Here is a 17,505-nt window from a genome sequence, read left to right as displayed (position 1 = left end):
GAAAAATTAGTCATAGACTCAGAGCTGAATTTTCCAACTTCCTGGTTTGTCATTCAATCTCAAACTTAATTTTAATTATTGTTTACTTTATTTTTTATAGGTGGAAACTCAGACATAACCAACACTTTATAGTTATGACATATTCTGTCTTTAAATCAATCTAAAACAGGAAACAAGCAGAGTAAAAGGTGAGTAAATGTTTTATGTTGTCTCTATCATCCAAATTTACATTCTAATTATAGAAATGTGTGTCTTGGTAAATCCAGATTCTTGCTTTTGCTTGTTGTCATTGTATGTACTTTACTTAAAGATAAGATCAATTCTTTTTTGTGCCGTTTTATGTGATGCCATTTGGTGATCGTCTTTTGACACTTGATAAAATGTGATTTTAACTGATCGCCTTCTGCTGACAGTCGGCATGCGGCTGGTATGAGACTCAGTATAAATACATTTAAACCTCCTTAGCATTTTTCTGCATTGATTCATGCTGCAGTAGAACAGATCGTTGCATGATGCAGAATTGGACACCTGGGAAGCTAACACTAGCTTGTTGTCTAGGGGATTTACTACTTCACTGTTGCAGATACAGGAGCTTTACTGGCCTTGTTATGTTGCTATAAAACACAGGTGTTGTAGCGTTAGCTTAGCATGTTGCATCTTGCAAGATTTTATTTTTCCTGCCCACCTGCCTTATAGGGAAAATCCCTCCGAACAACATTTTTGCATTGATTTTCTTGTTAATAACGAAGGTTGCATGTTTTTTGTATTTCGTCTTTACTCGACATGTTTGCAGACTTTAAAACTTTCAGCATATTCTGGTCAGAGGCCAAGCCTCCGTTATTTCAGCACAGCAGCTGAAAGAAGTGTGACATATGTGACAGAAGGGTGAATATGAACAGGTCATTTTATTTTGATGCAATGGAGTATCTTAGAATAATTAATCTTTTAGTAATGACTATGCTGAGGTATTAACTATTTTGAAAACCCTATAAAAAGGTGAAACAATGTTGAACAGTGTAGGAAATAAACAGAGGGTTCCTGTTCAGTCCTTTCATGGCTCCAAAACAGGTCAGCGACACATAGGTGACTATTGTCACTGCATAAGAAGGTTAAAAAAAACAGCCAAAATGTGGATTGTTGTGGAGTTATTAGAGGTCAGAGCAATAGCTTAGCTGTACATTAGGACAAAAAGTTCAAGGGAGTTTTCTGCTTACCTCTGAAGCCACGATCATCTTCCTGTAAACACACAAAGACACTCAGCATGACTGTTTTGCTTATGGTCACATAATTTGGTTATTCTGGATTTTTGCTGACACAGTAATACATCAAAAATGTTGACATTTACCGGGAAGAAGTGCAGGCTCGACTCTGGTGGGTACACGATGAAGTGCCGCAACGTGAAACCAAACCCCTTGGACGTGCGACATAAACGTACAGTTTTGGGCCTCGACCAACCGAATGGTTCCTCCTCTGTAGAGTACAGCACTGCAGGACCGTCAGCCAAACTTCGCACTTCTGGAGAGTCATTCTGCCCAGAAAGAAAGAATCATTAGAAATACAATCTTTCTAATCCTTTAAGACGATGTACTAACTGCTGTAAATAAGTACTTTTACAAATTAAAAAGCATGTCAGCAAAGCTGCTGTAAATAAGAGATTATTTTAAGATTAACATATTTCTGGGTAAATTATTGTGTGTTGAAGCTGCTTGCCAGATTTTTTTCATAAACTTAATAAAACATTCTGGTTACAGCTTGATACCTATAGATCATTGTGTTATTGTCAGTTTTTCTATTTGTTTTGCTATTTTGATATAAATTATTTAAATCAAGATAAAACAACCTTCTGAAAAAGCTTCAACATGCTTCTGATAGTATGATATTAAGCAGGTTTTATCCTCTTTATCTGCATGTTTTTAATCAAATTCCTCCTTTAAATCTGTTTACTTGCTTCTTTTACTTGTTGAAATCAGAAATTAGTGATTCTGCAACAGTCCAAGTTCCAGTATTTATGGAAATCAAATCCATTCATGAGCTCATTGTCCCATATATCGCAGGTAGTGTGGCTTTAGGGTTTTTAAGTTATTTTCAGCTCTTTTTTTTTTTTTTAGATCAACCAATTATTGGTATAAATAGAAAAAATTAAATTTATCCTACAGTGACATTTTTTAGTCAGGGGTGCAGAACATAGGTAAAAGGAGCATGTGAGAACACTGCAAGAAATGTAATTTGGCAACAATAAAACACATGTAAGTGGTTTAATGAAAGGACCAGGGAAGAGTGGAACAGTCCGATTTCATACTTGGAGAACTTTAGCAAACATGAAGCGAGAAGATGTTATAAAAACAATCTGGTCAGCCTGATGCTTTGTGTTTAACATTGAGGCTCAACATTGTTTCTACCAGTGCCCCCGTCACTTACTCACTAGTACCCGCAGTAAAGCCATACCCTCACCAACACTCCAGTCTACATCAGATAGAAATAGCAAGAACCTATCGCTGAGCAGTCAAAGAAAGAAAAAAGTTGTTTAGGTGCTAAAGTAGGGAGAGTTCAGACTGCATCCCAGAGCCACTAGACTAGTGAATCACTATTAAATCAGATACAAGCAATATGTAGCACGTATTCCTTTAATAGGAGGTAAATCTTCATTGAAAATAGTGAGATGGAAAATGTACCAGTTGAAGTTTTAAAAACAGTCATTGCCACTGTTTCCTTATGGGCCTTTCAGGGCGCACGCCCTGCTGTGCTATGAGACCCGTTATTTTCAACGGCATGTGCTGCACAAGGGCGCAAAAGCGCTTTGCCAGCTCCATGCACGGAGTGGTCAAAGTTCAACAATGTTCAACTTTGACCACAGACACAAATTTGAAAATTGTCATCTAACAAATGTTGCACGCCAATTTAAGTCTGCAGTCCAAACATACAAGATTACCAGCATTCAGTTTTTTTCCTTTTTTTTTTTACTTTTAGCTTCAGGTAATTACTATAGGAAAGAAGAGGGAGATATGGCTTAAAAATAAAATCTCTCTACTATACCAAACCCGATTAATCATTCCTTTTTGCCTTTAACCCCTTTTCATTTCATAAAAAAAAAATCTCACATTTTTTAAAAAACTTGCTTTTATTTCAATCATCTGGTCTCGGAGTTGACCTGAATTCAAAGCCCAACTAAATACAAGCATGCTTGTAAACATGCTTGTAAAACAATATGGCAGCCCTGCCATTGTAAACAATAAAAATGCAACACAAAATGCGCTGTTTTACACAATGACCTAGTTTTGAGTAAAACATAAACTGTAAAACTGTAAACTGTAAAACATAATTTTTTTTTTTACAGTTTTTACATACCAAATTTCTGTATACTGAGTGCTGTAAATTCAGAGTGCAATATATACACGTATATGCATACAAGTAAGGATGGGGCAACTGTGATCCATTGAGTTACAACACCAACTTTTTTGGAAAATTCTGATCCAAACCGCGGACATTGCTGATCCATAAGCTATAGGATTTCTCTTGAGATCTGCCTCGACTTGGTAAATCCATTCCACGGTTAGCAGCTGACTAGCAGAGGCTTTTAATCACAACATGTCCACTTTGTGGAATTATTTTACACAAGAAACACCGCAAAGCTAGACAAACAATGTGTACGTTATACCAAGAGGCGGAAGCTCCATTGCGACTTGCAATACACAGCACTAGGCACGTAACTACCTCATCAAACCATAGCCCTTCTTCATCAATTTTGCAGAAAGCGTGGGAAATGTATGGATTTGTCACAAGAAATAGGAAATCGGTACACTAGCTCAACTATGAGGTCCGTGGACATGCTGCACATAGAGTTTTCCCCTCTGGCTGAAACACTCCAAATGCTCTTTAATGGGGGCTTTGTCAGATGCCTAAGTTCGTTTCTAGTCTCCATCAGGCACCCACTACAGACCAGTCAGTGGCTGTGAACCTGCGAGTCGTGTGCGACTTGCACACATGTTCGGCAGACGTCCACGGATTCAAGTACGTGCGAGTATGTGGGAGCCTTTAAGTAGCAGTAGCAATAGTATCGGTGGACAGCCAAATTCAGATGTCGGGATCAGAAGAGAATCGTTATCGGTTCTCAGTGGTATCTATTTTTGGTCCTTCTGTGTTTATGTGGTAATAAATGTTAATTAGTTTAGAAATAAAATCTCAACATTTTTATTTCATCCATCCATCCATTTTCTAACACGTCTATCACATTGTGGGGTCGCGAGCGGTGCTGATGCCTATGTCCAGCTGTCAATGGGCGAGAGGCGGGGTACACCCTGGACAGGTCGTCAGTCTATCGCAGCATTTTTCAATTTAGCATATTTATCTCTCAATATAAACTTGTTTGGATCTACAAATGAACCTAATGAAATAATTTATGAATTGTATTACATTGCTTGATTCCACACCACATAAAATACACCTTTACCAAAAAGACAGTAATCAGAGGCACAAAGAGTGAACAAGGTGAATAAGTGAGCTGTATGTAAATCAAATTCAGGGAATTATTTTAGTGCAACAGATTCTAAAAAAAAGACAATAAAAACTTAATCTTGGGTGGAATACATTTGTAATGTGGAAACGGAGTGGATCTCCTCTCTGCTCTCTTTGCTCTTACTGCAGGCGGGTTTCAGGACGAGGCAGCTTCAGCTGTGAGACAGTGCTTGAAGAAGTGGGCCTGACAGCAGTATTTGTTTGTATTTCCCTCAGGACAATAACTGCAGAACAATTAGTGCTTTCACAGGAAACCAACAATAACACAAAAAAGTGACTAGATTTGTCACTAGTCGCTTTTTGAAAAGAAAAAAAGGTCACTACAGGGGTCCGAAAAGTCACTAAATATAGCGTTAAAGTCACTAGATTGGCAGCAGTGACCAGGTGTTTCCTCAGATTAGAAGTATTGATTAGATTAGATTAGATAGAACTTTATTGATCTCACAATGGAGAAATTCGCTTGTGACATTTGTGATTGCTGGTCTTGCACTTCGCATCACAAATGCAGCGACTGTAATCTGCGTCGCATTTTGGAAAGTGGAGCCCATACTTTTGTCATAGATGGATATTGATAATGTTAGCCTCTACCACGTACTTATGAGACATGATAGAGCACAAACTCTGTGCTTTGTAAAATTCTGAGGACAAATTTCACACTTTTATTTTGTTTATTATTGTCAGTGTATATCGTTGTGGGTGCAACAAATGTTAAACTAGAAGTCCTTTTTCTAAAGATAGAAGCGGGTTTGGAAAAACAAGACGAGTTGTTGTAATGTTTACAGTCAGTCACCGGCTGCAGCAGAGCATGTCAGGCTTCAGGGCTTCGCAGGACACGCACCCCTGTGTTTACAGACAATTTATAGGCTCCCACCTTTGTTGTTTCATAAGTACAGCAGCAGCAACAACTTTATTCAGGTTGCCTGACATTACTTTCACTGCAACAATATCATTTCAGGAATATCTTTAACTGTTAAAGCAAAAACAAACTGAACTCTCCACCCCCCCCCCCCCCTCCACCCCCAACCAGTTTCAACCATTTCTCCCATCCCCCAGAGGTGCACACTTTTCCCCACAATGTGAGGAATTTGATGAGCTTGCATTAACAATATCTCTGCCCCTGCTGATATATTGAGTAAAATGTCAAACTCAAAAATGTGTTAAATGCATGGTAAAATAACTCTTGTGTTTTTCATAACCAAATATTTAGACGGAGGTTTGCTTTCTTTTGAACATATAAAATCTGCACAAGCATGTTTTATTTAGCAAATAAGTCTAAACAAGTCTCCCACCTGTTCCAGCTATATCAAAAACCAATGAATAAGCCAACCACATTTAACAGGAACAGTTTGTATGCAAAAACTTAAAAAAAAAGATGATTTCTCACTCTCCGTGACTTGATGCAAATTTGGTTTGTGCCTGGAGGTGTGTGCCATGTCAAAGCACGTTTTAATAAGCTGATCGCAGCCTAACTCAGATCTTGCAGCATTTCTGCTTTTTCACCTTAAAGCGCTGAAAGGTACAAACCCTTTCATCCGAAACACACGGAAAGTGGTAAGCTATAAAGCACATACAAAGGAGTTCAAATGTGCATAACTCAGAATAAGAACTCACTGTACTGCTAAGTGGATGGGAAAAAAGTCCTGCAGGTGCAGCTGCCACCCATGTGTTTTGATGGAACTAGCAAAACAGGTTTTACTATGAATAACCAAGCTTTGTCTATTCAGCAACTCTAGCACTTTCATATTTAACCCTGTACCTGTTTGGATCCCCAAGTGCCTTTAAAACGCTAGACAAACATTGAAATTCATAGCTAAAGTAACGCTTCTGGTGGGGGCCATAACTCAGCAGGATGTCAGAAATGCCTGCACTGATACCCTACATGTCTCCAGGGCAAGCCTGGCCTACAACACAGGATCTGATTTAGAAGGCAGTGTGGAGGGTAATTTCCACTCCCCTGGTCTTTAGATGTGGACAGACAGGGGGAGTGGGCCTCCTCGCAGACACATGCCTCGCGGTGTTAGCATTGCCGCTTGCAGAGTTAATACTGTCGTGACATTCCAGGTCAATACGTTCCAGACCCGCATTTCTCCCATGGCTTCTCTTGTGTTTAAATGAAATAAAGCACAACGGCTACAGTCGGAGAGCAGATTGGACTCCTGGGAGAACCTAAAAGAGCAAACCGAGGCGGCGTGGCAAGAGGTCAAAAGGAAAAACGGACAAATAGAAGAGAACTGACTCGCTAAAGAAAGGACTAAAAGGAACTCCCACATCAAAAGGACACACCTCTTCTTTTCCTGCCCATGACTGAATGCCTTTTACCCATTCATGAATCACTAGAATGCCAGAACCATACTTGTGCTGGGCGAGGCGGCTGGGAGAGCATTTTGTCTGGAGACATTTGTTCCTCAGCTGGATATAAAATGGAAATAAAAAGAGTTCTGGTCTGTGTCAGGGTCATCAGGATGCAACTTCACAATAAACACACCACCTTGTGAACCAGTTGTTTATACTTGTTTATACTTCTGGTAACAAGCAGAGGAAACCTTTTCTGGTTTGTGTAAATCTCTAGATAAACATATTGAAGAATCAAAGTTGTTGACATGTTTCTATGTGCCAGAGATGCAACGATCACAGAATTGTAGCCAATTTCCGAACTCCGGTTCTTGTATAGCTGTGACGGGTCAATATTGGTTTTAACCAACTTTTCTTTGGGTTTAATAAAATATATATACCTATTTTTAGCCTCTCATGGTGCCTTCACCGATCGACAAATGTTTGTGTCTAGTCAAAGATTTGGTGCATTTTTAGTTAGAATGAAGATGTACAAATTATCTGAAGCCAAAGATCAAGGTAAAAAAAAAAATGAGAAGAAATGTAACTTTCTTTATATTAATGAGACCATTTTAAAGGTGAGAATGGAAGATGCTGGAGCTAAACTTTAAATACACATTATGACGTTTTAAGGACTAATTATTAATAATTCCAGACACTTTCTTAGACTAGATGAGCACTGAAAGATGGGAATAAACAAAAATATAGCTACAACTGATTGATGGAGACTTTTAGTGCACTATATACTTACAATTAACTCTACAGAAGTGAACACTCTTTCACAAATACTTAATGTTTAGTATTCCAAGCCAATTCCTCACCGCATGTAAAGACAGACTGAGATTGAGGGAAGCCAACTACGCTGAAGCCCCTTCTAAGAATTGGATGATTTCCTGAACACGCACAGCTGTTTACGCCACACGCGTTTTTCTACCAAACTACTGGGTAAACTCTGACAAAGTCCAGAGAAGTCTCATCTCCTCCATTTTCTTCTCAATTTAAAACCATGCTGCCAGCTTTACACATACACAGAAGCTCTCCTGATATCGTTATCACATCGCATCAACCCTGAAAATGCCACAACCTCAAGGTGTGAGAAAACTTTGTTCTCTGTGGGGTGCTAAATTCGACGGCACATCCCAGTTAAAGCGAGCACTATGCTGTGAAAAGCCAAGGATAATGAAACAGAGGGCAAGAGGGGGAGTCCTTGGTGGTTCGGCCCTGCAGCTGCAGACAAGGCCAGCGGTATCATTATTAATGGTTGAGGTGTAAATCACACCAGTGACAGATGTTTTTTTTGGTTGCTTTAGCGTAAATGTTAACTAAATATTTGCCATTTATATTAAAATGCAACCCAGCCTACTGCAGTTTGCCTAAAAATACAAAAGGTTACCTACCCTTGGACTAAAAGCTCCCCCAGTGTCTATGACTTGAAATATTTTTATACAGTGTTATTATATCTCAGTTTTACAAATTACGTTACATTTGCACTTTGGCAAATGTAACTGCAATACAAAGCGGTGGTGTAAAAATCATCATTAACTGAAATAAAAGGACTGAATTTTTTTTTATTATTATTATTTATTATTATTTTTTTACTTAGTGAATTTAGTTACAGAAAAATAAATTTACCTTTCAACAACACTCCATTTTTTTATATGATCACATGGTTGCATAGGAAACAATTTCATATTGTAATACTATATAAAAAATATAGCAATACTCCCTTTATCTGGTTATATTTGCAAGTTATGATTACTCTTACCAACAGTTTTAGTAGGCGTGTGGCTTTTATTGCAATAAAAAAATAAATGTCCAATTCAGATTTGATTGTTTTTGTATATTTTGGGTATTCAAAGTAGGTAAAACTTAAAATAAAATCTTAAATAAACAGATGCCAACCAAAAACAAAAAGTTTTACAATATGGTGACTAGACATAAAATTGTATTATTAATAATTAAAAAAATAAACAGGCTAAATAGTTCCATACCATTAAAAGTGAAAAATATTCAGCAGTGGTGGGACAGCCAGGTAAAATCCACAGATTTCAACTCTGCAAAACAGAGCAGGTTCTGTCCTGTATCCCGAGGAGCCTTATCTGTTCAAGGCCACCATCTCCCGCATCTCTCAGTAACATTTACACAGAAAGGTTTGATTGATATCAACATGAAAGTGTTGCTTGTCTGTTCCAGCACACTGTTTTGGTTTCTTGTTTCAGATAAGCCTCTCTGTCAGCATCATAAACTACCTATAGCTGAGAAAGAAAAAAAAAAGTTGTTTGTGAAGAATCACTGTTTGCATGGTTTGTTCAATGGTTGCATCAAGTTGTACCCTAAGATGTGTCACACAAGAGAAGGCAACAAGGTACAACAAGTAAGGCTAGAATAAATTCAAAGACAAGTCAGATCCTGCTATTGGAACAAGAAGTGGGAAACGACAAATTTTATCTTTACGCCATTTGTTTCTTGCCTGTAGCAGAGTTGGGAAATTCCCTTTATTACAAAATATAGATATTTTTCCATCCTATTTGGCTGGATGCAGTGATTACTAAAAGCAGGTAGCTGAAATAAGACACCTACACTATGATGTAAACTTATATGCAAGCGTTGAAAGATGTAACTTTGGATTTCCATGCTGTTTTACAATGTTAAGTAATAACTTTATAAATAAAACATTAGATTAGACACATGGGTACTATATAAATGCAACTTCAACTTCAGAGAGAGGGGAATGAACACTTATGAATAAACTAAACTAATACATCAGTTTAAAACAAGTATTAAATTACTAAATATAACTCTAAATGGGACCTATGGTATAGAGCTGTTAATCATCTAACATCACTTAGATGATTGAAAGAAGATTGGACAGACAAAAGTTACAATGCCTTTCAAAAGTTTAAAAAAAAAAAAAGTAGTGCGTAGTAATGAAGTAGGGTTTTTAAAATAGTCCAAATGTCCATATAATACAATTATTGAATGAAAGATAAAAGCATCAATCATTCTGCAGTTAATCTAGCGGCAGCAGCGAGTGCTGCTATGATCCCCTTCCCAATCCTCCAAGCACAGCTGAAGGTGCCTCGTCCTGAAACCCCCGCCTGCAGTCAGAGCAGAGAGAGCAGAGAGGAGATCCGCTCCATTTCCACATTTCAAATGCATCCCACTCTGGATTACAAAGCTGGTAAAAATGTGTTTTTAATGTAGTCTTTTTTTCTTTGAAACCGTTGCGTTAAAATAATTTCCTAAATTTTATTCACACAAAGCTTCGGCCACTTATTCGCCGCATTCACTGTGTTCTTTTGGTACAAAAAGAACACAGTGAACGAGGTTTTATGTAGTGTGGGTTCAAGCAATGTGTTAAAATTCCTAAATCGTTTCATTAGGCTCATCTTTAGATCCAAACAAGTTTATATACTGAGAAATAAATGTTAAATTGAAACATTTTAAGATTTTATTATTAAACTAATTTAAATTTATTACCAAATAAACACACACAGATGTGCCGAAAATAGATACTGTTGAGTACCGGCACCGGGTATCAGTACCGTATCGCTTCTAATGTGAAAGGTACCCATCCCTACCTGCAAGGCTTTCACAGGACAGCTGCATTCACAATGAGCACAACATAACATGGTTGGACTCTCCTGGATGTCCATGAGATTTTTCTGGATTTTATTTAGCGGTATCGGTGTTAAAGACGTTGAGGACCAATGTACTGCACCCCTTTTTGAATTATTATTTGTAAAATGTTGAAAACCAAGTGTCATACCATGTATCACATCCCACTTCACAATTGCGCATTACTTTGCATTGGTCTCTCCCGATTAATACATGTTTATGGCTGTAGTCTGTCAAACATATAATAAAAAAAAAAAAAAAAGAATACTAATACTAGTACTTTTTGTAAGACACTTGTATATTTTCTAAGATATTGTACATGACCCGCTTATATTTTCATATAAGATTCGAAAGCTTTTATTTTAAATCTTAAAAAAATGTCTTTGCAACAAACCAAATTGGCCGTGAATGTGATTTTGTGTCTAGCCGTTTAAGCTGAAAATCAGAGTCCGCTCTTTCTGCTTGGTTTGTCACAAATGACTCACCATTCAAGATTTCATGACTTATCTAGGGAAGAGGGAAGAAAACATCAGAGCCAAGTGTATAACTTCAAAGAGTTGGCACAATGAGGGAAAACCGAATCACACAGCCCATCTCTTCTGTTTTCTCCAGAGACACTGCAGACACGACCATAACACAACAGGAAGTAACTGACTTCTTCTATCCAATTGAGGGTTAATTTGCCCTTCCGATTGCCATCAGTTAGCCATATGATGCCTGCGCACAGGCTTCTGTAAAAGGCAGCCGTCTTAAACGAGACTAACAATGAGATTTCTGGGTAGAGATCAGGGGCGGGGGGAGGTCAATAGCCCTACTAGGCTTCTAAATATGGATTTAGGCTCCCTAATCTACAAGAATCTATTTCAGTGACTGCATATTTCTACTGTTTAACTAGAAAAGGAATAGTAGTTATAAGTCAACGAGAAAAAGCCCCTCATGCTCCAATTACAGTTCCAGGTGAATGCTAAAGTTCAGTTTGATCCAGTAAAGATCATAAACCAGCATAAAAAAAACTGACATTGTGAAACAGTAGCAGTTTTATCAGCACCCCGCCTAAAAATCTCTGTAAAAATCTCTGTGCTGTGTTTAAATACCAAGCACTATTCAGCTGATAAGGCACACTCCAGCGTCAGGGGGCTTTTCTCTCCAGTGATAAAGAAAGAACACAAACAGGTAAAAATCCTAGACAAATGTTTCTGATAAGAAATATGAGACAAGATTTTTCAGGTTTCATTTTAAAAGGAAATAAATCATCTAAATAGTACACAAAATGCATTAACTTTAGAACGTCCTACAAACTTTGAACTCACCAAAACCTGACTGTTATAGAAAAGCACAGTCAGCTATATTTGTGAGCTAACATATAAAATAAAAGTTAGTTCATGAGAACCGTCAAGCTGAGCATTGTGACATTTCAGATATTCTCATTATCCCTGTTTACAGCACAGGTTAAAAACATGTTAAAAAGCCATGGCCGTACCTATTCTATCAACTGAGGCCATCACATTTTGTTTTCAAGACGTATTTGTAATGAATATTCTCTGTTGGCGTATACACCACAACAACATACATTTGTGACAATGTCATGCTTTAAAAATAGGATTCAGCTTTGGACACATTTCTTTTTTTAATTAAAATGTAATGGTTTTAGTGTTGATCAATTTCCTTTCAACATATTTTATTGTTCTTTTGTTGAATAAAAACAGGTTCATGAGAACCGTTAAGATCTGTACACATTTTGCTGTTAGCGATTTGAGATCTTAATCAGGTGTCAAGAACAAGAGTCACTAAAAGGGCAACATTTACCCTTATAGACCCCAAAATCCAGGCTTCTACTATCAGGAAGGAGGTTTACTTATGTCCAAAGGGCCAGATTAAATGGTAACTGAGGTATTTAATTCCTTTAGCAGCTGGGTTTTTAAATTAGTCTTGATGAAACATGCTCTCTGCAGTAGTTATGATCTAACTCTGTAAATGTTTCTGATATTTGTTTTTTTTTCTCTGGGTGTTCTTGTGACTGTTGATTGTTGTGCATTGACAGAATGGACTCTGCTCCAAATGTCCCTCAGGTACAATAAAGTATTTCAATTCATGATGTATGATTATTTACAAACGTATTCAAAAGAAGTTAAAAGACATATCCACGTGTTTGCAGCGGAAAACACAAGCTTGTTAAGGGGAGCAAAAGTTGGTCATTATGACTAAAATCTTCGTTAGCACTGTAGACGTATCTGTTCCAAAAACCTGTTGCTTGCCTACCAGACTAGTGACCGGGGTATTCACTATCAGATGAAGGTCTGAAGTAGGCGACACACTTAGACGAGCAGATGGTGTCCCTGTCTGGTATTACAGGGACTACAGCTTAAAAAATCTGAAAGACAGGGCTTAAACAAGCAGCTGCGCTGTCACTTTGTCTTCCTACATAAATGTACCTTTAATTTTGGGAGCTAAACCTCAAAAGGCGTTTTGTTTATTATCCTGTTCTAACGTTTGAGTTTTCTATAAGCCCCTATAAGGCCAAGTGCTAAAATTGTGGCTTTATTTTTTTCTTTGTCTCAATATAACACACTTAAATGAAATTATAAGGAATGAATGTTGTATAAACACTGATGGGACTAAAATGAATAGTCAGTATTGAGATAAGCAGGAAAAATATCTGACAGAATCAAAAGTATCGAGGCAAACCTTTCATGGAAAATGGCCAAGCCTCTCCCAAAACACACAAACGGGACCAAAATGGAAATAAACACCGATTGTTAATATCAACCCAGAATTACTTATGGGACTGATACCGATGGGTTAAAAAAATGACTGGCATCAGCCGATATCAACGTTAACGCCGATATAAGTTATCTCACGTCCCGATTAGAAACTGTTCTCACCTCGCAAAAGGAAGATCTTGCTTGTTGCCTGTCGTCTTCTTCGAAAGTGGGAACCCAACGTGACGCCATCATTCAACTTCAATGGAAATACTGCTGTCTGTGAACGGCCACATCGAAAAGCTCCTACATCCAGGGAAAGATCTCCTGTTTGGATTTATACCTCCATGGTGGCTGTATCTCTTAGTCCATCTGTTAAAAAGGAACAAATGACATGGTTAAGTATTGTGTTTAACTTATCAAACTTCAAACTTCTGAGTCCCGTATACAGCTCTGGCATGCCACACTGATTAAGGCCTGGCATGACCTGGTTACCAGTAAGTTAATCTGTATACAAATGTTTTTAAAAGCTGTAGCTTCAAAATCGTCAATCAAATTGCAGGATAGTCCTGCGGTTAAAAGTTCTTTGGCACTTTTAGTTAGTTTAGTTAGCCGAGTTTTCACCGGCAACATTGTCGTCGGCTTCGTTTTAACGCGGCTTTTAAAACTACGACTTGCAAACTGAGAGCAGCACACCTGTTGAGCAACTGGCTGCAGGTTTGCCATCTTGGCAGATATCCAGAATAATTAACAAGCTAATGTCAGCTTATTACACTTGTGTCAAAATATGAAGAGGAGAAGAAGAAGAACAACAACAACATGCAGCTGAAAACGACTGCTACTACTATAGTCTTGGTTTACTCTATTAAACAGTGTTGCGTCTCAGTTTTAAATGAAATAAATAATTGTCTTTACAATTTTATTTTAGATTTTTTTCCTGCAAATACTACCACAAGAGTTATTTTCTCATATTGTTTATTCTCTTATCGGATCCTGCTTATTTGAGACTCGGCAGCACAAAAGTGACGTCGACATACGTGATCTCTGTTCCGAGTCTGTGGATCCAAATTTCTCAGTAACTGCTTACGGTTTCGCATTTAGACTAAATAAAGAGGGAAAGTTTGCGTGATTCTATCGATGATACAGGTTAACGATGGGACAATAGATGCAAAGCAGGACAAATGTGGGAATTTCTTTTAGCATCAATTAACTGCATCAAAACCCAGAACTGCAACCACTGTTAGTCACCGTGCGTCAGCAGGGGCATCAGCAGGTACATGACAATACCTGAATCAGCAGGTGCTGTCATGTACCCCAGCTTGAGTTAGAAAAGTAATTAAGAAATTAGATTGGTCAGATCCGGGTAAGGTATACATTCTGATCCTTAAACAGCATATTGTTGCCGTTTCCACATTTTCTAGCCCATTACCTCTATTAGGGAACCTCTAGCCCGTTTGTTTTTTTATGTAATAAAATCTGAAGGTCACACACACACACACACACACACACACACACACACACACACACACACACACACGCAAAAAAAAAAAAAGGAAATTAGTATCCTCAAACAAAAAAAGCCTGATCGGTAACTTTATAAATGTGACAAAGTGAAAGAAAAACTGCTTGACTGGGAAAAACCACGGTAGATGGATTACAAAAATATCTTCCTGTAAGCCACACCAGATCTTATTAAAAAAAAAAAAAAAAAAAGCAACACGGGCAGAACAGTTTCACTGTATTATTTCCACGGGCTTAAAAGCTTCAACAGTGTTTTGAATCTAACGATTGCGCACACACAAAGGAAACAACAGGGGAAACCTGCTCGAGTCTTGATTATTTTAAATTTAACATTTTCATTTCTCAAACATGTTCTTCTGTTTATGAGAGTAGTTCTTATGCCCAAATAGTTCACGGTAACACATTACATTACTTTTAGGATTTCTACACATCTACAAAAAACAGTACATAAGATAAAAGCCCTACCCGTGCCTTTCTAGTTACATGGAAGATATTATAACGTAAAGACAAGTAAATAACGATTTATAAATATAAAAACTCCGAACAAAAGTTCAAAAATACATTTGGTTGCGGGATCCAAAAGTAGTACTGAATTTACATTAAGAAGGCGTTATTATTTGCGCACATTGCGCGAGTATCAGAAGCCTATTCATTAAAAATGCATTATGTTACCGATCTCAGCTCTAAGTAATCTAACCCAACCACACACACACACACACACACACACACCCCTGAGCCTCAACTAAGCAACATTTACAGCGATATTTAACCCACGAAGCAAATAAAGACATTATGGAGTGGAGAAACAAACAACGTGGATGGTATGGGCGTAATGAATGGCCAGCAACAAGTGGACTACCAGACGGGGAGGGGGGCGGCAGGATGGGAAAATAAACAGTGGATTACTTTAAAGCTACTGTACATAAGCAGTGTGTGTGTGTGTGCAGTAAAAGTTGTCTTGGGGTGTTTTTCTCCGACGCCGAAGCGGCTGATTTGTGTGTTTTGAGGAGCCTTTAGTTTTGTCACTCCGGGATCGATGGGAGTCCGGACGCAGCGTGTCGACCTGTTGTTCTCCAGCGCTCAACAAAAAGGCGCTTTAGGTTTGCTCCTGTTCGCCAAACAGCACCGGAAAAAAAGTTGGAGAGTTCACATGAGACACCCTTCGCCCGTTTCGCGATTCGGTGAACAGCTACGTGTGTGTAAATAGAGAGAGAGAAAAAACAACCAGCGCAGCTGTGGGCAGCAGGATGCTAGCGGTTAGCATCTATGCTAACACGGTCGGAGCTTTTTTTTTTTTTTTTTTTTCTAACAAAGTTACCTGTGTAGTTGAGCAGCGTCACAACAGCAGCCCGGCGGCGGTTGTCCTTAAAAGCGATTAAACAAACTAAACACATCGTGTGTAAGTTGGTATATATTCGGAGGCTGTCAAAAAATCCGTAAAAACTTCAGTATTATCGACTTCCCGGTGATTAATCCAAACCCACAGAGTGGAGGCGCATGGTGCAGTTTGTGACTGGATTTTTTTTTTTTCTTTCCAGCTTTCCCGACTCTCTGGGAGTCCACCTTCGGTCAATAGGACACTCTCCGCCAATCACAGGCGTCGTTTCATTTGAGCCAGCCAATCAGGTACGGGGTTACGGAATTCAGTGGTTTGTCTGCAAAACTTCGTGTTTTTAACCGTTCACGCAGCAAGCAGCCAAGTTGAAGTCATTTGTCATAAAAAAAAAACAAAAAAAAAAAAAAAACGAAGCCATGAGAACAAAAACACGCGGGCGAGCTGTTTAAGAGCTCCATATCCTAAATAAATGCTCTGTAACCCACAAACCACGGTAGTTTCTACACACAGTGGTAAAGTAGAAGTCACATGCTGTGTGGTTCAGTGTGAGGTCGAGCTGGGCATGTTGATGTGGGATACGTCTTTATATGCATGCCGCAGTACATTCTAGATGTTATTTCTGATCTAAGAATACTGTTAAAATTACATCACGACCCCGGAGACAAATTATGCAGCCTCAAATCGGTACTCAGACTCCCAGGGCACGGACAAATGTCCCTTTTATGCCTCTCCAACATAAGGGGCCACCTGTTCTTGGAGCTGGCAGCTTTTGTTGCAGAGGTCAATTCAGGGAGGAGACTGTTATACGGCTGTCTTGTCCAGTCGCTTGTAATTTTGTAGTGGTATACGGTTTGAAATATGCTTATATATATTTTTATTATTTAAATTATATTTATTTTAGCTACCTCCAATAGTTTAGATAGTTCCATGACATTAACAATCTCAGGGTTCCTACACAGTCTGGAAAAGTATAGACTGTCATGTAAATATCTTTCAGGTCTGTATAACTATTAAAAAGATAGTATGAAAACATATGAATATCTTATTTGTATTGGGCTTGGATTTCCTCCATTTTCTAAATGTATTCATCCATCTGTCCATCCATCCATCCATCAATCCAGCCTGACATTTGTAGAACTTGCTGCAGGACATTTTCAATTAACTTTTGTATTTATAGCAAATATGTTGTAATTTTAATTATCTATTTAAAGTTTAGTTGTAAAATAATGATAAAAAAAAACAAGAACTCTGGATAAATGTGAAATGTTCTGCAATTAACTACAAGTATTTTGATCCCATCATTAAAAAATGAGTAATATTTCACTAAACTTTTCTTCCGTTTGAGTGTTGCATTGGTTACTTTTTTTTTTCATTGGAATTCTTTATCATCCTAAACACTAATTGAGGAGGAATAGCTGGAGATTTGGTTCTCAAAGATTTTACCCCAACAGTCAAAATTTCTGTTTCGGTGGGGAGGATTTTCAGCAA

At 38.1% G+C, this 17,505-nt stretch overlaps 1 protein-coding gene across 1 annotated transcript in view; it reads right to left on the bottom strand.

Moving 5' to 3' along the window:
* Positions 1-16,220, bottom strand: part of arhgap21b (Rho GTPase activating protein 21b) — a 45,395-nt gene extending 29,175 nt beyond the window's left edge. Inside the window, 4 exon segments of the mRNA XM_036138197.1 lie at positions 1,215-1,236; positions 1,346-1,528; positions 13,344-13,532; positions 16,000-16,220. Of these exon segments, the coding sequence (XP_035994090.1) occupies positions 1,215-1,236; positions 1,346-1,528; positions 13,344-13,415 (277 nt within the window). The 5' untranslated portion in view covers positions 13,416-13,532; positions 16,000-16,220.
* Positions 16,221-17,505: the final 1,285 nt, after the last annotated feature.

The sequence above is a fragment of the Fundulus heteroclitus genome, chromosome 6, assembly GCF_011125445.2.
Source record: "Fundulus heteroclitus isolate FHET01 chromosome 6, MU-UCD_Fhet_4.1, whole genome shotgun sequence".
NCBI classification, from domain to species: Eukaryota; Metazoa; Chordata; class Actinopteri; order Cyprinodontiformes; family Fundulidae; genus Fundulus; species Fundulus heteroclitus.
Note: the sequence above shows the minus strand (reverse complement) of the source record. Positions and strands in the feature narration are given on the sequence as shown.